General features: G+C 44.9%; 2 protein-coding genes across 4 annotated transcripts in view; both read right to left on the bottom strand.

Annotated features, from left to right (window-relative positions):
- Positions 1–10064, bottom strand: part of bin3 (bridging integrator 3) — an 18610-nt gene extending 8546 nt beyond the window's left edge. The window contains exons 1-6 of the mRNA XM_037258585.1: positions 9914–10064; positions 7189–7237; positions 7069–7109; positions 4381–4442; positions 3064–3200; positions 156–196 (exon numbers count right to left, since the gene is read on the bottom strand). Coding sequence (XP_037114480.1) covers positions 156–196; positions 3064–3200; positions 4381–4442; positions 7069–7109; positions 7189–7237; positions 9914–9921 — 338 coding nt within the window. The 5' untranslated portion in view covers positions 9922–10064. The remainder of the gene's footprint in view (positions 1–155; positions 197–3063; positions 3201–4380; positions 4443–7068; positions 7110–7188; positions 7238–9913) is intronic.
- Positions 10065–12478: 2414 nt separating this feature from the next.
- The window catches only part of egr3 (early growth response 3), a 39643-nt gene continuing 30478 nt past the window's right edge, over positions 12479–21643 (bottom strand). The window contains exons 7-10 of one of the 3 annotated variants that reach the window (XM_037258583.1): positions 18453–20833; positions 17280–17426; positions 16761–17200; positions 12479–15113 (exon numbers count right to left, since the gene is read on the bottom strand). In XM_037258583.1, the coding sequence (XP_037114478.1) occupies positions 14053–15113; positions 16761–16917 (1218 nt within the window). In that variant the 5' untranslated portion in view covers positions 16918–17200; positions 17280–17426; positions 18453–20833 and the 3' untranslated portion in view covers positions 12479–14052. The other 2 variants (XM_037258581.1, XM_037258582.1) reach the window with 2 other exon arrangements.

The following is a 21643-nucleotide window of genomic DNA, read 5'->3' on the forward strand; positions in this document are numbered from 1 at the left end:
GCTCCGATACTACAGCACCGATACTATTTTATGAGTCTGATATAGCTTTGGGCTGATGGAGCCTTTTCAGCCCTGTGGAGATTTTTTAAATTGGTAAACATAAATTAACGAGCCGTCTGACAAGCACCAAGTTGGAAAAAAAAAATATGACTTACTTTTTTAGAGGGTCGATAACAGTCTTCTGGATCTGGTTGACCTATGGTTTAATAAAAGACAAAAACACATCAGCATCAAGAGGTGGTGAAGTTACAAATTGTCAAAGTGAGTTACACTCAAACTATATCCCTGCTAAAATTCTCACTCATTAGCAATAATGTCGCTGTACAAATGACAAAATACATTTTAAACAGAGCATTCAGGAAAAAAGGGGGAATAAGTGTGTGGGGGGAGGGGAGTCGAAGGGAGCTTGTCGAAAGGAAGAAAAAAAAACTTTGCTGATCATTTTATTGCATGCAAACCCTGAGGTGAAAGCCGTGAATATTCATCGCGCTTGATATACAAAAGGATGCAACTGTCAGGGGACGGACATGAAAGCAAAGCCCCTCTGATTTCAAATCCTGTGGAAGGTGGGCCGCCACACAAGATGAAAGTTCTTTGCAAACAAAAACATTTGAAACAATAACAGTTTATCTTTTTTTTTTTGGGGGGGGGGGGTACATTTACTTTCTGGTTGACAGAATTAACAGGCAGGAAAAAAGGGAGGGTTGCATGTGTGTGTGTGTGTGGAAAGGGTGCCGGGGTGTGCATCCGTGTTAAATGGATTTAAATGAACATTTCATTTCAAGGCCTCCAGCCTTAGAAGAAGTTAGCAAACAACTCCTAAAGTTTCTCCAAATGATAGTTGGAGCTCACATCGGCAAAACATGGCAGAGTAGTTCGAGAAAGGTAAATGCACAGAAGACGGAAGGACAACTGAAAACACAGACAAGTGAAGCGTCAGCGACGTCCGATGATGACGATGATGAAGAAGCGCTTGCCCGCTCTCGGAAGAAGCTCGGCCGATACGGCAATCTAACAAATGGAAGCGAGGTCGCAGCTGCGCGATGTGAAAAATGCCCCGACCAGATACGAGAAGGCGTTGTAACGCCGAGGCCCATTTCCAAGTGCAAACTGCTTGATTGTGGTTGGAGGGGGTAAAAAAAGCAAAAACAAACAAGTGTATGGGAATTCACATGCTCTTTTGCTTTACATATTCAGCCCCCCCCCCCCTCCCTCCTTGCCGCTTTTCAAAGGTGTTAGCATGCGGCGAGGAGGGAAAAGAAGAGCAGCGGCGGATTTGCTTAAGCATGCCGGTGCCCTCTACCCTCTGCCCCTTACCGCGGCGGAGAGGAGGGGCGGAGCTATTCCTCGGAGGGCCTCGCGGAGCCCGAGGCCGGCGCTCAAGCTGCAGTCTCCGTCAGTGAGTCACGGAGCAGAGGCCAGCCCGGCACACAGGCCTCCCAAAAATATCGCAGAGGAAATCAATATCCCTCCAAACGCAGCGTGCTCTAGCGCGCCGCCGCCGCCATCTACGCAGGGGCTCAGCTTCGGCAGCGGTGCGCCGGCGGGGCTGCGCGCCCTCCTCAGCCCCAGAAATAAACACGCAGACCTGGGCCACTGCTGCCTTCATTATCGCTCGGCGTTTCATGCGCTGGCTGGCTGCTCTCGCTCACTCGCGGGCCCCGCGGCGCAACATCTCGTCTCAGCGCCGAGCCCAGCCAAGGGTGGCTTGCTTTTGTGTCTGTTTTTTTTTTTCTGCTCTCTCTCTCTCTCTCGCTCTCGCCAGGGTTTGGCTGTGGGTGCCGTCAGAGTCGGCAGTCAGCTGGCGCGGATGTGTGGAACACCTAGCAAACGCGCGGCGGAAAAAGTGCTCGCCGCCGTGTCTTCCTTGCCTTGAGCTCATGTTGAGCCACTTTACACAAAGTCAACACGCAATGAAGGTTAGGAAGTTTATTTAGTGAGACGGGGAGGCGTGGTGGATTTTCAAGTGTGACGGGCTGTCAGTTCCTCTCTAGCTGAAGGTTGTCCATCATCAGGGGAGGGGGAGGGGCTGTACTGGGATCGGCGTCTGACTGAGTCAAGAGCTAACAAAGCACTGCACTCTGTTGAGTATCAACAACCTTTTCCACTTGCTCATTGTGCCCACTGACATGAACACGGCTGCTACGGAGATAACGAGACAACTTGATTGTGTGTAGATATTGACGGAACGGAGGGAGTGGAAGGGAAAATAGAATCGGACTCAACTGTACAGCTTAACTTATTTATTTGACATTATTTTCGATGTAAAAGTATCATTATTCTAAAATGTATCCCAGTGTTATGATTTGTACGTGTCCGGAACAAATGAATTGTTTTGACATGATTTCCGACGGGAGATATTGCTTCAGTTTTTGTAATTCGAGAATTAAGAAACAACCGCACAAGCGTTTTGTTCATTTGCGTATGAAATGGTGGAACAGTCCTGTCACTTTATAAGGACATCCAAAAAGATTTGGCGGGTCAAGTCCACACTATTTGATCAAGTCCTCACGAGTTTGACTTGCGTGATTTCACGGCAAAAGTGATTACCTGGAAAATGGTTTTATTCTATTTCGAGACAAATGATTCAAAAGCTAATTGGACAACAACAAAAGCAAAATGCAACACGATCTTCCCAATGACGCACAAAGTTCCAGATTAAATAGAAAAGGTCTGATGTCAATCTCCAGCGTTGCACATTTTGTCAGTCTTGTGCCTTGAGGATACACACATTATGCAACTATGATTCACACCGCAAGTACCCGTGGCTATGATTCTTTTCAAAAGCTCACCAACACTACGACAAGGAAGAAGAAATGTTGTTGCGAAAAAGACAAGAGTATTTTGGAATAAAGCGAGCTAAAATGACCTTTATTATCATCAGCTACTTCCTCTCAGATTGGGCCACTTTTCTCACTACACGTTGTCTCTATTGTTGTGTCTGTCGCAGCACGACTGGAAACAACTACAACCGATTGCAAAGTGCACTTTTTTTTCTTCTCAATATACTGTCGAGTTAACGCCTCGCCTAGAAAAGAGGGCATGATCGAGCACGATTCTAACCTTCTCCTGGTTAAAGGAGTCCATCGTCTTCATGGCGGTGTCCAAAGCCGTCATGGACTCGAGAAAGGCCTGGTCTTGCTCACACAGCGGGTTACTCAGAAGGTCAGCCGAGATCTTCACTGCCGCTTTCGACATGGCTGAGGAAGACAAACGAGAGGATCTTGTCACATTTTTGATAGACGCGGCGCATTATGGCTTCGGTGTCCGAACTAATGAGCTGCGTTGCGGGAAACGCGAGATGACAGGAAAGGCCGTGGTGAAAATGGCCTTCGTCGAAACGTGGAAGAGTCCACCGACCGGTCTGTTTTCACACTTGTCTCCAGAGGCCCATTTTCAAGCAATTAATTACCTCGGTGTGGTGTTCTTGCTTTTCTCACCAGCTGACAAGTAACACGCCGCTGGCTACTATTGTGATGGCGTCTCAAATGACGCAGACAGAAATGGGGGTCAAAAGAGCCGAGTGACGATTGAGATGATTACTTGTTTGAATTAGCCCTCTGAGAGTCTTCACACTTGAAGTGCACAAACATTTCCAGTAATTTGACTCGAGAGTGCTTTATTTACATTTGCATTATTTCCTATGGGGAAAATGGTTTTGGACTATCAATGTACTAATGAGGGAAGGCCGGGTAGCGGTAAAAATATCGGTAAGCTATAACTCGTGATACCAGCCTGTGATACTTAAGGCTAAACAAATCTGACATACAGTAAGCCCTCCACACCAGTAGGTGGCACTACACTGTGGCTGTTTGATATGTTGGTGAATCAATGCGTGTCGAAGAAAAAAAAAATCTTTGTTTACAATTACTTGAAGTTGTTCACTCAAATCCAATGTTCCAAAAAAAAAAAAAAAATTATCGGCACTGGTATGGGTCTAAAAAACCCCCCCAAAAAACTGGTATCGAAAATCTCCAGTACTGATCTCTGCGTTCACCAATGAATAAAATAAGAAAACCCCATGAAAACCATAAAACCTCTGTATAGCAAACAAGTATATTAAGGAAATAAAACCAAAACAGAACAAGGTGTGAGACACCCCCCCCCCCCATTCCCCTACAAAAAAAAAAAAGACATTTAAGAGTACAAGCGCCTATGCACACATTTATTGTAACCGCCTAAAAAAGCCTCAGAAAGATTAAGGCAGCGCTCTGCATTCTTTCATTTCATTCGCCGAGTGGTTTCAAGATCTGGCGCACTTGGCAAAGGAACACAAACAAGACAAAGATCTTTGCAGTCTTGAAAAACCTGCCAATCAACGAGTAGCGATCGATGGCATCCAAAAGCGGGAGCCCGCATCGTGGCGGCGGCGGAACAAACCTAAATCAGCCTCCGTGCTCTTCTTCATGTCCTTGTGAAGCTTTTTTGTCTGATCCTCCAGCCTGCGACGAGAGGAAGAATGATTATCGGCAACAATCTGCTGCGATGTAAACAGTCAATATGGCTTCAAGAGACACAAAATAGTAGTGGTGGCAAAACCCAGAGTTCAACTGTTTGATCGTAAACAATACAAGTCTGAATCGAGTTGGACAAAGTGTGCTACGAGAAGAAATTACACGTTTCACTGCGTACAAAGTTATTATGGCATCTTTTAGATCATTAACCAAACAGGTTAACATCAACTATATTTGCTGTAAAAAGCATTATTAACGCCTTTCATCATTCCTCTGTACATATTCCACTGATGGCTGTTCAAAATGGCAATTACCCGACCGACTAAGGAGGCTGAAAACACACGGCGCTCATTATATCAATCGAGGGCTTTCCAATCTCCCCCGAGACCACCGTCAGTCACGTCTGCTTTGATGAAAAGGCAAATGGGCTTCCATTTCCGCATCAGCTTTGCACAATTTGGGGGCGCGACAAAAGCCGGACAAGGAAATCAAACGTGTGGGATTTGTTTACAAAATGGATGGAATATTGTAGATGAAGGGCAAGAACATATTTGACTTTTGTTTTGCAGCCTAATAAGCGAGCGCCGTGCTGCGTTGGAATCATCGATTCTGTTACATAATGAGTTACCGACACGATTCGGTATTAGCTTCACTCAAAACACAATGGACGCGTTTGCTTGTGGTTTCTGTGTGGGTTGAAATTCAAACTCTGAAATATTAGAAGGTCAGAGGAGGGCGGCTACATTTATATTCGTTTTCCCTTCATGACTCTCAATGATTTGATTTTTGGATCGATTGACAATTCGCAAAAAATTCTCGGACTTTTCGGAAATTTCCCGAGTACAGGGACTTTACTTGGATATTTTAAAGTGCTATTGTTTTTGCCCAATATTAAGTACCGGAATTAATTGTTGCATTTATATTGACATTTTGACAGTTTCCATTCTTCAAGTGCTTTTTTCCCCCCCGCTCTCTCCACAGTTCCCATCATTTTTCTGTAGCACATTGTGAAGCACGTGCAACACTACTAATAATTATTAATAATCTCATCATGCAGCAGACTGGACTTTTTTTTGTTTTTTTTCTGACAGCGTGGGCAAGATGTGTCCCGCAGGCCATCTGTTTGACACATGTGGACTACAGGGCTAGTGAAGATTCATGAATTAATACCTATCATAACACGCTTTGGAGCGTCTTGACGTTTTCAAGGATTTCACAGAGAATCGCCAGCGACCAGATGGAGGTTTGTTCCAAAAATGTCAAGCGCGGCGAATGATGCAACGCGGCGCTGTATTGTTCACAGCACAGCTCTGTCAGAACAATCTGCACACTAACTTCTTATATCACTCTCACCAATTAGATGCAAGTGGGTCTGGCGGGCCGCAATCGCAAGCTTCATTTTCTCATAGTCACAATTTTTTTTTTTTGTGGCATTCTTGCAAAACGCTACAGCAGACATTATTAGCAATACTTGTGACATGATTTAATCAGGATCCGGTCATTGCCGAATGTCTCACTCTGCAAAGATTGGCAGCACATGACCCCTCATTATCACAAATATAGGAATGAATTTTTTTATCTATAGAAATTCAAGACATAGCACCTAGCTTTGCAGTGATCCACTGAGGAGATCAGCTTCCTCCATGTCACCGTGTACACAAGCCTCCACGTGTTCTCCCAAACCTTGATGAATACATATTTGGCGTACTTGACAATCTCGCACGCGCCGTTGCCGCAGATTTGCTGCTCTCACCACCGACAGAGAGCAAGCGGGCGCGGCTGAGGAGAGTCACCAGGTGAGGTTTGAAGCACTTTCCAAAAGGTGCTAATAGGGTGGCCTCATGGAACAGCTGCTGCTCCTTGACCCACTGCCCCACTGTTTTACCGCCACGTAACTTTCCCATATTCACAAAAAAATCACATTTTGGAAAAAACAACTATTCAAATTTTTTATATAAAATATATAATATAAAATATATATAAAATTTACATGTATACACACACACACACATAATATATATTTTTTTCTAACTATGAAAACAATCCTGCTATACAACAGGTCATGAGGAAAAGGAAAATCTTTAATTGCCCAGACACTAAACAAGAATCACTGCTTTTCATGGCAGATTTTTTTTTGATGGATTGATAAGAATCTTTAGGGTGGAGCAGCAAAATGCCAGTCCAAGCCTGCCATGCTGACTCACACGTGAGGGCGATTGACACCACCACACCTAACCGATTAAGGGTCCTCCTACTGTTTTACTTTTCCATCCAGATTCTGTTTCTAGTTTCTGGTTAAGACTTCTGTCTTGGTAAATCTCTGGTTTGAAATCTTTGAAGGCTTTCATACGGTTTTATACTGTACAGTATTTTGCTAAATAAACCTTTTTAAATTCAATTGCACACTGGTCCACAATTTAAATGTGGATCCTTCATTGAAATTTTTTTTTTTCCAAAAATCGACTGTTTGAAACGTACGGCAACAAAAAAAAAAAAACGCTGATGGAAACTTTGGAGCAATTACAGTGTACCCCCCCGCCCAAAAAAAAACCAGTGTCTTTATTTTTCAATTGGAAGAACTCATAAATGAATCTTAACTTAAATGGTGACTTACTTTTGGAGCTTGTCATATTCCCTCTCAAAGTCTCTTTCAACCTGAAAATAAACAAAATACATCTACGTCCAGAAATGTCCAAATATCTGTTTGATGACTTTATGCCAAGTGTCTACTTACAGTTTTGGAGACAATCTGCTTTTTGGGCTGCCCAATCTTGAAGGGAATCCTGAAATGACATCAACAATGTTCATTTTGAGCATTTGCAATAATACTTGTAAACTGTAGATGCAATATAAAAGAAATAATTCCAAAAGTGTCTTCTTTTTATTCCGTGCAATGACCCTTTTCAAACATAAAATGTGCCTTAGTTTCGTAAAAGTTGTCAAATTAACCCCTCAATAAATGTCACTCGCATCGCAGTTGGGTGAATAACATGTTAACCAAAACTTTTCAACACAGTTAAGAAAAAAGTCAGAGAGCCCCACTTGAGTTTTGGCGACAAAACACCTTAGTTAAAAACACACACTCTTTTATCCCCATTTCAAAACCCGAGCTTTAATAAGTATCTCCGCAGCATCAGAGTGCTTTGTGAAGCCGACCGACGGCGCCTTAGCAAAAGCGCTAGCTGGCGGCTTGTCATTGATACGGCGCTAATGGGCTGAAATGTAAGCTATATGATGGACAGTTGTGTCTGACAGGCAGGGCGAGGCAGCAGCTGTGTCAAAAGAAAGGTGTGTAGTCTAATGAGGTGGATGGATGGAAGGAAGGAAGGAAGGAAGAGAGAGGGAGGGCCTGCGTTGCGCAACCAGGAAGCAACGCAAAAAAAAAAATCGTGTCAGGTACACTGATTGATAGCGTCTTAAAAACACACACACACAAGGCAGCCAAGACAATTAACAAACTATGTAAATGCACTAATGACTGCCCAATAATTACCTTATTGTTTGTTTTTCTGGCTCACAGAATGCTAGCTTCCCGTAAGGAACTCAGGTATTTATTCCATCACTATTACGGTAATCGTTATTACTTTTATGAGTGTATTGTGTTGATGATAATTAGCCCAATTGGGTGTTGTTTTGATACTGCAAACCATAAAAGTGTCATCCTGTCTAGTACATGTTACTTTCACAATTTGTTTAAAAAAGAGAAAGACTTGCACTCGATGTCCAACCATACACTCGTGCCTCATGTTACAGCGGCGCTGATGCCTGATTTTACAAGCAGTGTGAAAGATTCTGCTATTGTCATCGCGACATCATGAGAACTCGTTCGGATTAACTTTGGCCCTTTAACTGAGCTGTCAATGTGTTCAAAGTGCGCACTCAACATTTACTGCAACAGGCTCGACGACGTCACGGCCGCCCGAAAGCACGTAAGCATGAACAAAGAGGTGACAGTCTTCTGGCTATTACAGAAGAGCCAATGGCGAGCGACCTCGCCTCTTGCGACCAGCACAGAGCACCGGTTGAAGATGTTGGGAAGCCGAATTGTTCCGCCTCTGACCCCAAAGTCAAAGCTGTCACGTCAGAGGAGCAAGTGTGCGGGCTGCGCAGGAATGCGGCCCTCAGCAGGGTCCATAAAGAGCTCTTTTCACGGCCGCTGCACCCCACTCTTGACCTTGTGTTTGGCCGTGCGTGCTGGCCCGAGAGTGGCTTGCCAGCCATTGACGCCGACTGAACCCAATGACGCCATGTCACTTGATTGCTCGATAGCCGTCGTCCTTCCGTTTCGCACCAACAATGTGCCAAGTGTCATAAAAAAGGGAATGCGTGTGCAGACATCCAAGGATGAAGAGGATTATTAATTCACGTTACGTCCTTAAGCTACATTCGTGAATACTGTTCAACTTTGCTTGGCTCGGATCCATGCTCATTAACATGTGCCCACGATGGGATATATCCTGTACAATCACTGTTGTGTGTCCACCTACTCGCAATTGTACCTGTATCTGGGTTTTAACCGAAGCTCAGAGATGCAGAAAACAAGTCCAGTGAGTAAAGTGAGGAGATGACATTTCACTTTGCGTCCGGTGTGAGCGTAGCATCAGTACCCCAAATAAAAACATTAGCTTTAACTTCTAAATCAAAAATGAAAATATCATCTAAATGTCTACTTTTGTGCTTTTGTGTTTGAACTCTTCAAATGAATCATTTGACTTGACAGGGTCTTAAACTGTTATTGTCGGTGTCTAATGCCAACCTTCGTTCAGTCAATTTGCGAACATTTGATTTTGTACCGGATGCCAGTGCATCGACTTCCTTTCCCATCTGGTCCAACTTTATTGACCTCACTCAAAACTCTTATCAGTCAGTTACGTCCCTCACCTCAAGGTCGGTTCTATTTGATACGAGTGAGAACTCTATTAAATTGACATGATGAGGATGTGAATGCAACTGTTTTCGGCACAAGTGTGCAAGCAATGACGAGCGTGCTAACCTAACATGGGAACAGTGTAAACAGAAGACAAGCGCCCTTTACTAAAGTCTGACAACTCGGCTAAATTGCACGTTAAATCGAACCATCTTTCGGTCAGAATAATGCAAAGCACAATAAAATTGTAATCCATACATTTATACGTGTACAATTCCTGCGTCGTTGCAAAGCCGAGTTAGCTTAGCACCCTTAGCGTGAATATAGTCAACAAAGTGTTCCAAAGGAGTTCTATTGCATTAGCGCAGACGATCCACATGACAACCACGTACATAATATGTCTGTTCAAATAGAATGAACATAGAAACACTGAGCAGGGCTTTGATAGACGCTAACGCTAACTTAGCCATAAGTTCTTATGCTACCAGGAAATAGCCAAAGCCCTGCTCGGCTTTGCTCAATGTATCGTTTCAAGCTGTATCAAGACTGCCTACAACCGAATCGTTCGCGTCGGGGGGAAATTGTGACTTACCAGCTCATTTTTGTTGAACTTCGAATCCAGTTTCAATGGGCTACTGTGTTTTCTTTCCAGGAACTCATCCCGTTTAGCCAAACGACGGGGCATCAAACAGGAAGTTGGACGATGAGCCAGCCAGCCAGTCAGCCAGCCAGCCAGCCGCTTGGCTTTCCTCCGAGGGAGGGAAGCGTCGCGTCGCGTCTCAAACTTGTCATCTCGCCTAAATTCACTTTTATTCTTCACATTGCATAAATTGGTTTGTTTTGATTTGGTGCGCGACTCTAAACGGTTGTTCGTTCAAAATAATCGTCAGAAAAGCTCCAGGACTGCTTTTCATTCAAGATACTCAAACACATCCTGAGTGTTGGAAGGTCACCTGCTCACAAAGCCTTGAGCATCTGGCACTGGAGAAAATGGCCATGCTGGAGCAATCTCATGACTCACCTGAACTGGCTCTGTGTGACCCAAGTAGATCAAGGGACCTGTTTTGAAGACGTGGAAGGAGCTGCAGGAGATCCAGTCTGAGGAGCATATGAAGGCTTGGAAAGTCCATCAGACTCCAGAGCCTCTATTCAAACTTTGGTCGTTAGGATTTGATTCGGATCAAACCACCAAAGACAAATTACTCACGTTTAAACATAACTGGTCAATTAAGATGACTCTGATTCAAAATATAGCTTGTGAGACACTTGTCCTGAAACCTTTCTGACAGAGCTCATCTTGATGTCGTGTGACCCTAATGAGGATAAGCGGTACACAAAATGGATGAATGCATGTGTAGCCAACCGGATGTTCAGTATGCGGTATCTTTCTTTATTCAAGTACTTACATAGAAATGACAAAACATTTGCATGACAAGTAAACAAGGATAGAGTAAAATTCATTTCAATATTTAGCTCGTCATAAAAGGACCTTATTGTAAGGTAATAGAAACATGAAAATAGTCCAAAGACATCCACGACATTTCAAACAAGACCTCTTGTTTTCCTTAAAAAAAAAAAAAACAAGAAAAAAAAAACGGAACAGTTATCCCAGTGTGCGTCTCAAATTGTCCATCCTGGAATGGTTCGTATCCCATTCTTCCCACCCGTTGTATTTTCATGCATAATAAAAAAAAATGAACGCCGCCCACGACATCGGGCAGGCAGCGCTTGGGAACATTTCCGTGCACATGCAAACACGAGGATATACTGCCATGAAAAGGAAACACAACACAACGGAAAAACAGTGCGCGTGTGTTGCCCTAGATCAGTGTTGCTCAAACCTTTTTTTGTTTCCCCCTCAGGAAAGACACTACGTACCTCCTTCTCTTGGAAGGGGGCAGTTTGAGAGCCACTGCCCTAGATAGCCACGAGATCCCTGAAGCCACCCCATGAGTGAGTAGCCTGAACTATCTCCGCACAAGCCCAGTCGGACAATTCAAACACAAACATTAGCATACGGCTGCCTTCCACTCGTGAGCAGACTGAGGTCACTTTTTTTTTTTTCTTCTCTTCTGTGATTTGGAGTTATCATGGCATATTGTTTTTGATCAGCCAACCCTGCAACCCAGTTTGGCACCAAAATGGCTGCTGATGTTGGCTGGTGTCCAACGTGAGGCCGAGAAGGAAGATGAGGCGTATTTCCACCCTCCGGTTTTTGTAAAAATATAAACAATATCGTTTTCCGAGTGGTGATCGTTTAATATTCAACAAACAAACAAACAAAACCAAAAAAAAACTATAGGATTCACACGGGAGGATTATTTTTCTGCTACCACCAAACTGTAGTGAGTGGGTGGGAATGAGGAGAGCGTGAATCCATCTGTTCATTACAACAACAACAAAAAAATACAGAAATGACAGTCAAGAGGATGTGACCAATGACATATTGAATACGTGAGGTTGTAATTACACGGCTTCATTTAGTCATGGAAAGAAAACCGTGCGGCGCATTCCTCAACACAATGCGTCGGCGAGGAGGCCACACTCACTATATAATTTAACACATCCAAGTGTCAATTCAAGAATAGCTTTTTTTCAAGGGGGGGAGGCGGTCAAATATATATATATATATATATATATATATATATATATATATATATATAAAATCTATAACAGGGCTGGGGAACCATTCCATTAAAAAAAAACATCAGAGGAATTATTGTTAAAAAGATCCTTCTTTTTTTGTAATCATCAGTTTATCGATAAAAAGGTTCCCCAGCCCTGCTACGTAATCGCTCAAAACATCAATATTACATTAAACATAAATAGCTTTCTCTAGCTACTCACATCATCTAAATATTGCTTTGTGCTTACTGCATGGGAAGAGTTGCTACATGACCTTTCTTCAAAGAAATCTCGCCAACAATCTGATGGCACTTTTCAAAATTGTGCCCCCCGCCCCCCCCACTCTCCATTTGATGTGTTCAAATCTCTGGGTGCCTGTTCATTTATCCATGTAGATGAGTTGAGAAAAGACCCCGTCAGGCCAAAATAATTGGAACGTCAGTGCATGGACGCCGGCCAGGAAGCTCAGCGGCGAAAACGGGTTGTTCCGACAGAGGGTGACGCTTCTTACTACAACGTGTTCTCTGTTCAACTTTCTGTTTCACCCTCGCTCGCCAATACTTGATCGCAATATGTCGGAAAGTCTCGCTCCAATAGAATTTAACAAGCACAACTGATTCCTGCACCCCAAAAAAAAAATCTGCCAGCCAGACTCAATGCTTCTGGAGAAGATATATAATTAGATTATCCATAAAGTGGTTATTGGTCCCGGAATGCACATTTCTATTCATGAAATAACCTGGGTGGACATTTCACGGCTTTTGTCGACTGACGTCAAATTCACACGTTCATTTTCATTTCTGAGCAGACAATGTCTATTTGACTGTTTCATAAACCGGAAAGAAATCGGGTCAGCTTTTGACGACTAGTGTATCTTTTTGGCCCAAATGTGAGTATTGTTTGGTGGAAGAAGACATTTGGTGTCTTTTCAACCTCCTTTCAGCACAATGGTCAACAACAACAACAACAAAAACCACTTGAGAAAAATGTTGGTTTACGCAGAGGTTTGAGAGATGATGCAATCATTTAGCCTCTCCAAAATGGAAGAAGGCTTTACCACTTCAGGCATGGAGCAATTTTTTTTCTTCAATTAACTTTGAAACATAACCTCAACAAGCGTTCAGTCCAAAGCTTCTCTTTTAATTAATGCAGATATGTTGGATTAACATATTGTGCATTGTAGCATGCACATATATGTACAAAACCTTTTTTTTTTTTTTTATGGTGCGTTTGAGCGCATGACACAAACGGCAGTAACTTGCATACAAATTTAAATATGGTACAAAAAAAACAAGAAACTTCCTTGTTGGCTTAGACTTAGCATTTGAAAATGATTTGGATGTTGACTGCTATGCAAATACTGGGAAGTAGAAGGAACCATTCCTCCGACATGTAACATGCTAGTTTGACACCTGCTCCGTTTCAACCGAACTTGATGGTGTGAAATAAAAAAATAATAATTTGAGCGACTTTGGAGTCTGACCTTTCTTTGAACCCTACGCGGACGCAGATCTCACTCAAGTTTGGTAAATATCAGGCACAAAAAAAAAAACAAGGTTGGCTGAGTTACTACAATACATTTGGCACATTCATTGGAGAAAACAACATTCAAATAGAATAAAAAACACCACACGGTAACAAAAAATCAAATGAAACAAAAAAAAAAAAAGACAAGTGCCACTAATAAGGTGTCCATGACAGCACACAAACACAACCAATTGCACTTTTTAACAGCCGAGGAAAAGGAATGCATACATCTCAGACAACTCACCCTTTCACTTTGCTCCTCTCTTAATATTTACTTTGTCCATTTCGATAGCTGCGATCGATTCTGGCTTGTTCTCGGTTAAGAAATGTACAAAAGGGGAACCGGGGGCAGAGGGCGTGGATGCTCCATGGCCTTTTGGGCGGAATGTACGAAGATTCTCTCAGGTTGGCGGCGCGGCCTCCTCCCCTCCCCTCCCCCCTTCCCCCCCGGACTTCCATCTCAAAACAAGAGAGGATGCGAGCGAGAGTCACCCGTAGCGTTTCTTATCCTGGGCCCGGCGGCCCTGTTGCCCCGAGTCGATGTAAGGGTCAGACCGGTCCGTGAGCAGGGAGCGATGGTCACGAGGGCCCCATGGTGGGGCCTCCGCAGGAGCCGGGCGGGGAACTGTGGCTCCCGAGCACTCCGTTGCCCTTGTCGGCCGCTTTCTTGTCCTTCTGTTTCAGGTGAACCTTAGCGTGTCGCTTTCTCTCGTCGCTGCGGGCGAACTTGCGTCCGCAGAACTCGCAGGAGAAGGGTTTCTCGCCGGTGTGCGTGCGGATGTGCGTGGTCAGGTGGTCGCTGCGGCTGAACGAGCGCATGCATATCCGACACTGGAAGGGCTTGTGGCCCGTGTGGATGCGCAGGTGGCGCGTCAGCTCGTCGGAACGCGAGAAGCGCCGGTCGCAGTTCTCCGCCGGGCAGGCGTGCGGACGTTCGTGGACCGGCGTTTTGCTGGGCCGGTTGGGGTATTTGCGCGGCCGGATGGGTTTGAGCGTCAGAGTTTGCGGGGGAGGGTGGTGGGAAGGAGCGTGCTGCTGGCCGCCGATGAAACCCGGGTGGATTTGCTGCTTGTCTTTGAACGCTCGGATGGTTTCCAGAGGGGTGATGGGCGGAGGGTTGACCCGGATGGGGTCCATAGTCTGGAAGGGCTTGTGCTCCATCACGCTGACCTCCCCCTGGTGATGGAAGAGGTTGTAGTCGGGGATCATGGAGAAGAGGCTGCCGTCCATGGAGCCTTTGGACGTGGAGTGATAGTCATTGGCGGGGTACGCCAGGGCCGTGCCGCCGGCGGGACTGTGGTGGAAGGACACCTGGTCCTGGTATAGGTCGCCGCAGGTGGAGTAGGCGGGCAGCGGCGGCCCGTAAACCTGCTCCATGTCCGAGTTCTGTCCTCCCATGCCGGCCGCCGAGGACGGCGTCTGGGCGCTTACCGTGCCCGACGACGGAGAAACGCCGAGGATCCCCGCGCTGACCAGACTGATGATGTTGTTGTCGGAGCACCAGCCCGAGCCGCCGATGCCGCCCGAGGGAGGCGTGTCGAAGGCGAACTTGCCCAGGTAGGTGACGGTCTGCCCGCTGCGGTTGGACTGGAAGCTGGACCCGTACTGAATCTCTCCAGCGGCTTTCTCGCCTCCCATGCCTATATCCATGATATTATCTAGGTTAGAGCAAAACAAAGCAACAAGTAATCCGCATGGGTTCCGTCAGCATCGCTAACTGCACTCGGGGTGGAAAAAGTCACACTAATTCAAGTCGTGACTTTTGGAAGTCCTGTCCTGACTGGAAATCTTCACGTTTCACACGGAAAGGCGAGTGGCGTCCGAGCAGTAAATTCGAGTGAGTGACTTCTGCATCGAAAGCAGAGGCGACTGTCCCTCTGCGATCCCGCAAGCCCTCATAAATCACAACCTAAACACCCCCTTTGATCCAGCCATTGTGTCCCTCAGGAGGGCAGCCAAACTCAATGGTAACATCACGGGGAGGGAGGTGTGTGTGTGTGTGTGGGGGGGGGGCTTTATCCGACACACATCTGTACATAATAGAGGAGGAGTGAGGGACTTGAAAGCATCTTTAAATTAATGAGCGTCATCAGATATTCAAGTCAACCACAATGAATCTGACACGTGTCAAAGATACCTTACAGACTCACCCAATCCTCCCCAAAAACAATTTCACATGTAAAAATATGATACATTTTAATGTCACTCCTTGTAATTACAGGAATTTAGCAAACCTTAAATATTTGAGCGTGTCAAGTATATAATACCGATGCGTACATTTGTCATTTTATTTTACAATGGATGTCTCATTTCACTTGTGAGATTTTTCAACGGGTATATGAAAAAGTGTGTTCTATTATATTTGGTTTTATGAATTACGAGAACACACCTGAAATCTGCAAGTCATTTTATAACAACTTTTTGAAATGGTATCACGTTTTGTACATTTTTAGGACAAAATAAAAATACGTGAAAATAATTTACTGTCACCTTTTTTTCATTCATTACAGCTATACAGGGTGTATAGGCGTGTATTTTTTCCCCCTAAGTGAAACATTCAGCGTGGTGAGTGTGTGTGCGCGACCGCGCGCGTTTTGAGATGCTGCTTTTATTTTAAGCACAATTTAAGGTGGGCGTAAATATTAAAATCTTGAAGTGCATGCATTGTGTGCAACGCGGAGACGCACGCACAATCATTGCTGATTGATTTCCTGCCAATGTGCGGCAACCGCAACGCTTGGCGGCGACGGAATTAGGAAATAAACGCGATCATCGGGATTAAGGTGGAAACGGGGCCTCGCGGTTTGACTCCACAAAAGGAGGTTTCGCGCGGGCCTGCTTGTCTGCCTTGGAAGGATCACGTCAAATATATTTAGGAAGTCAGCGTCAATAATGGCTTGATTTTTATTTAGAAGTCATTTAAACGGGCATGTTTCCGTCGCTTGTTATAAATCAGCGGTGCGTGTATAAACGGACATTTTCGCTTTAGTATTTAGAAATCATAATAATTAAAGCAATCGCGTGGCGGATTTTGAAAGGGCATTTTTTTAAAAATAACCCGCAACTATATTTATCATAAAAATAGCATATAACCTCCATTTAATTGGGCTTCCACAGGTGTGTGTCGCTCCAACTTGTGTCCCAATCGAGCGGTGGAGCGGCGGAATGTGCGCGCGCGCGCGCGGAGAGCAGCGTGCTAACAGGTGCCCCTCTACAACTTCCTTCCCTCATTTGCAAAATGAAGAGGCTTTTTGTTGAAAAGAAGAAGAAACGGCACTTGTTCTTACCCGCCGCGTTCATCTGCGAGTAGTGGTTAATAGATTCCGTGCTGGTGAAAATGTTCATGGAGGTGGGGACGTCCTCTTCTGGGTACAGGCTGTCGGGGATGCTGTTTATTAGACTGCTCATGGTAAGAGGAAGCTTGTCCGCCACTTTCCCGGTCATAGCACTGCGAGTCACTCCGACATGGATGTGGACGGACGGAGACAGGGAGGGAGGCTGGGAGGGGGCCGTCGTATGTATATCCCCCTCCGGGAGTCAGGTGCGAGGAGTCGGGCTCCGACTCCGGCGGCAGCGGCGGCTCCTGGTGCGTTCCGAAGTTTATCTTGTTGATGCTTAGTTGATCTCCTCCCCGCCCGATGCGTCGACGCTTCCGTGCGTGTACTATTTTGTTATGACTCGGGACCGGCGTGGATGCCTTTTGCGGGCTGCTTGTGGTTCCAGTGGACTGTGCAAAAAAAATGAGTGGTGGCGGTGTACTTGCTCTATTGGAGCTGGCTGGCTGGCTGGCTGGCTGACTGACTGACTGGGGAGACTTCAGTGTGACGGGCGGGCGGAAGGTTGGGCGGCATTAATAGTGGGCTGGAACCTTGGCGTGACGTAGATGCCCATATAAGGACAGAGAGCTCGGCTTCCCAGGCTCCCCGCGCGTCGCCCGGCCAGCCCCGTGGAAACTGCAAGTGGAAGAAGGAAATGGTAACTAACGTAAGGGGCGGACGGTTATGAGGTTGCCGGTTTCAATCCTGCCTGCAGTTGACGTGATGTCACTCGGTCTTCTTCTCAAATTTCGAAAAGGTCCAAAGACTACCGATGCTGGAATGTACTTGATTTTTTCGTTTTTAAACTTGCACAAACCTCTCCCCTCACAAAATATCTCCCGTGCGTGTCCCTCTTCTATTTATATTTTTTCAAATAAGGTAATTATCAAGTGTACTTTTTGCCTACTGTCAAGTTGCCGTAATGGAGCTCGGCATTCAATCAGTAGAATTAAGATCACAATCGCATGGATTTCTTCTTCTTCCAAGGACTAGAAACTTTTTGGACACTTTTAACTATGTAAATGGAGCGTATCGCAACAAAAAGAAGCAGCCAACATGCACGGACAGCGTCAGCTGACGCACATGATGGTTTTGTCAACATTGTAGCAAGGCACCCCTGCTTTGGAGCCGGGGTTAGGTGTCGGCCCACGTGACCATCACAACGTGGAAACTCCAAATAAGGAGCCGTCCGGTCACGCCCCCTCCCTGCCCAATATGGGCAAGTTCCGGGTGAAGTCGTAGTAGTGGAAAAGTGAACTAAAGCCGCAGACAAGATGACTGTAGACAAAACGTCACGGCGCTGCTTTTTGCCAAGCAAAGTTGTGGGAAGGAAACAAGTTAAAAATACCACAATGACTTTGCTTTTCTTTTTACTGCACTCATTGTATATGGTTAATAAACAGTATATGTCAACTAGCAATAGTGTGAGTGATATATTTCATTTTAAACTTGAGATGGAACATTATACGCACACACGCACGAAATACCAACCAAAGGAATAACAAAGAAATGTGAATATTCCGACCCGAGATTTTAAACATACTTTCTCATTGAAGCATAAGTGTGTAAAACGTGTGTAGGTTGGTCTGAGTCATGCTCTGTGTTTTGGGGGCTTGCACAAACTGTGGCAGTGGTGTGTGCATGTGTGTGTGTTAGGATTACCAGTTGCACCAGTGAGTGGACGAGCAGCATCTTCCCTGGCCCAGGCTGGACACTTGAATCAGCAAAATAAACCGTGATTCAGTTACGGGGTGATTGACGTCTATTGATCTTATTGAATTAAATATAGCGCAGATGAAACATGACTGAAAATATGCTGTCTTTACATCATTTAAATAAAATCATCTCTGTATCGAGAACTCTATTAATCTGAGTCTGTTTGGTGCTGCTGTTTTTCTTAGCCGCAATGTTCACATAGACTCAGCTACGTTTTGCACTTTTTTTTTTTTCTTCCCTAAGAGGAAGCATCTATTTGGGGAGAGGTGTTTATTTGTTCAAGTGGACCACGTTTCGAGTGGGAGCCACTATTTGAGGAAACCTGATAGAAGAGCAGCGTGGCGTTTATCAATGCAAACCAATGAGAGCGAAAGACAAAGCTCTTAGTCCATGATAATCATCCAGCGCAGGCAGATGGGAGAGCCCGAGTGATCGCTTGCTTGGAAACACCTGACCTTGTACCTGCGCTAAAGCCTCTTTCCAACACAGCGTCACACGGGTGCACAGCCACCCAATCCAGCTCATGGAAAACCCAGGCCCGTATAGTCAAATCACTTTTTCTTTTTCCTGGCTTCGGAAGGAAGGCTCAAAGTGGAAGATCAATAATGCGATGTTATTTGGACTTTTTTCATGCCTCAAGGTGAGTTTGGATGACAGAACAGAACAAGTCCAAGCCGGCATTGCATTATGCAGTGTTTAATGTTGATTAAAGCAAAGATGCGTTTCCCTCGAAGCCAACGTCGCGATCCCACGCTGCAGTCAATACAGGTCATTGCTCAGCGAGACACGGCGTCACAATAAAGCGTGTTTACGTCGCATTTATGTTTCCAATCCTCCAGTGAAATCAAGCCAGTTCTTCAACGGTGAGGGAGAAAAGCGGTTGCGCTTATTAGATCCCTTTTTGTCTCGGTTAGGCAACGGAATTGATTAAACTAATTCATTTGAATTAATCAACGTTTGAATACATTAAGAAGGTATTGAATACATTTGCGATATTCTCCGGGGTCGGCGAATGACAGCTGTCAATGCTCTTGACATTCGGAGCAAAATCAAAACAGTGACAAATCCAGTTGTTTCTGGCAGCCCGGGCGTCGAGATATGAATGGAAGCAAAAGCGCTGTTTTGATTTTTCAAGTCAAAATCTTGGCAAAGGGCTGGATTGCTGATGCATTCCAAGTAGGTGTGTTTTTTTCCTTTTTTTTTTTAGGGGGGGGGGGGGCGTGATGATTCTCTTCCACTTGGCACGTTACACAATGAGTGTGTGGATTTATAGCCTGCATGCCAACTGTGAAAATATTTGATAGGTAACATCAAGGTGGAGAGCGACGTTCCACGTGATGGATACTAAAGAGTTGTTTTGTTTGGACCAGGAAGCAAACAAAATTGATCAATGATCTCGGAGGGTTCATCAGAAGGGCACGCTGGGGCTTTACCAAGGCCGTCTTATCCACCAAAGGAACATTACCTACTCCTGCCTGGACCACTGAGGAGACACCAAACTGGGGTTAATCAAAGGATTGATCACCACAACATCAAAGTCCTTGATGGAGATTCAGAAATCTGGGCTATTGATACAAGCCCATCCCAGAGGAGAGGTGCTGGTTAGAAACCAATACCCGCCCGCTACAAAGAAGTCGGAAAAGCATCCGCGAGTGGAAGGGTTGAAAAGTTGACCTGCCAGGTGGGTCTCTTATGCAAGTCTCCAAAGTTCAAAACGGGTTCATGGAGTCAAGGACGTGTTTGGACGGACGAGATTTTCTCTGGAAGTTGTTTCCAATCGAGCTGACGGGTCAGTGGAAAAATGCAAACAAAAACACAACACACGGTAAGTTCCCTTCACCAAATAAATTGTAAACCACGAAGCCACCCACCCACCCACCTTGCCATCATGTCACTTTTAGTTCCACTGCAGCATCCGGTTGTGCTGCGGTCTCAGTTTCACCTCCTACTTCCTATTTTGGGCCATGACGTGTTTCCGCCCCTGATTTAGAAGCGACTCTTTCCACACCGGCTTGCGATATCAGAGGCCCTTTTCCTTTTCTCGTCGAAAGAGTTCGGAAACTAATAAGAAATCCCCCCCTATTCTCCCATAATCTCACGCAACAGCGTCATGCGATCATCGAAATGCATGCAAGAGGGAAAACACAAAGAGGAAACAATACATTCAGATAAACAGATGTGATAAGCGGCAAAACAATTGTGCATCTGTAATTAATTCCAACTTTCAGGAGATCTTTAGTCTTGGTAGTTTTGCGTGAGAAACTGCACGCTGGACACAGGAGATCCCAGAGCGTGATCATGGACGAAGGACGCCACATCCCATTGACCTGACAGAAAGACACAAACATAAAAAATATATATATATTTACCTCTCCGGCTAGATCATTTCATCTTGAATGAAAAATCTCGTGATATCATCCAAATTTGTGACACGGAGACCTCATTTCAACTCCCTGTGCTTCATTTTGCTTTCTCTGAAGGCTTTTTTTATGCAACAAAGAGAAGAAAAACACGGGAAGCGAAGAAGAAGAATGCCGATTCAAGCAATAAAAACTTCCGTGGTGTCCAAGTACTTTTTTTTTTTTTTTTTTGCTTTTAAGTGACTGAGCAGAAGTGATTCCGTAGCTTAGCCTTTGGTGTCTTTGCGTTTAAAAAAAAAAAAAATGGTAATAATAATCCCAATGGGAAATCTCATTTTGCAACGGAACGGACTGTGGTCGGATTGTTACGCAAACATCCACTACGAGGCAAGCGTTGCAATCCCTGCTGTATTTGTCATGAGCGCTCCGTCGATGTTTAAGGCCTAAGTGAGCTGTGAGTCACACACACTGCTGAAAATAAAACATGTTGCAGTAATGATGGAGGTGGCAACGCAAGATGATATGATTCAGTCGCCTGCACTTTTTTTTTTTTCTTCTTCCCCCTTTCCCTCTCCTTTTAAACAAACACCAGACGGCGAATCCGGCTGCTATGACAATATCACGGCTTAAGATTTTGGACAAGCTAAAATTCTCAGCACAGTTTGCCTTTTCCCTTAACCGACAAAAATCCACACTTGCCATTCTGCTATACAACGCAAGCGAGAGAGCTAAATAACTATGCGAGAGCATCTTCATGTGTTCTGCTGTACATAAAAG

This window comes from Syngnathus acus, chromosome 9, assembly GCF_901709675.1.
Source record: "Syngnathus acus chromosome 9, fSynAcu1.2, whole genome shotgun sequence".
Lineage (NCBI taxonomy): Eukaryota > Metazoa > Chordata > Actinopteri > Syngnathiformes > Syngnathidae > Syngnathus > Syngnathus acus.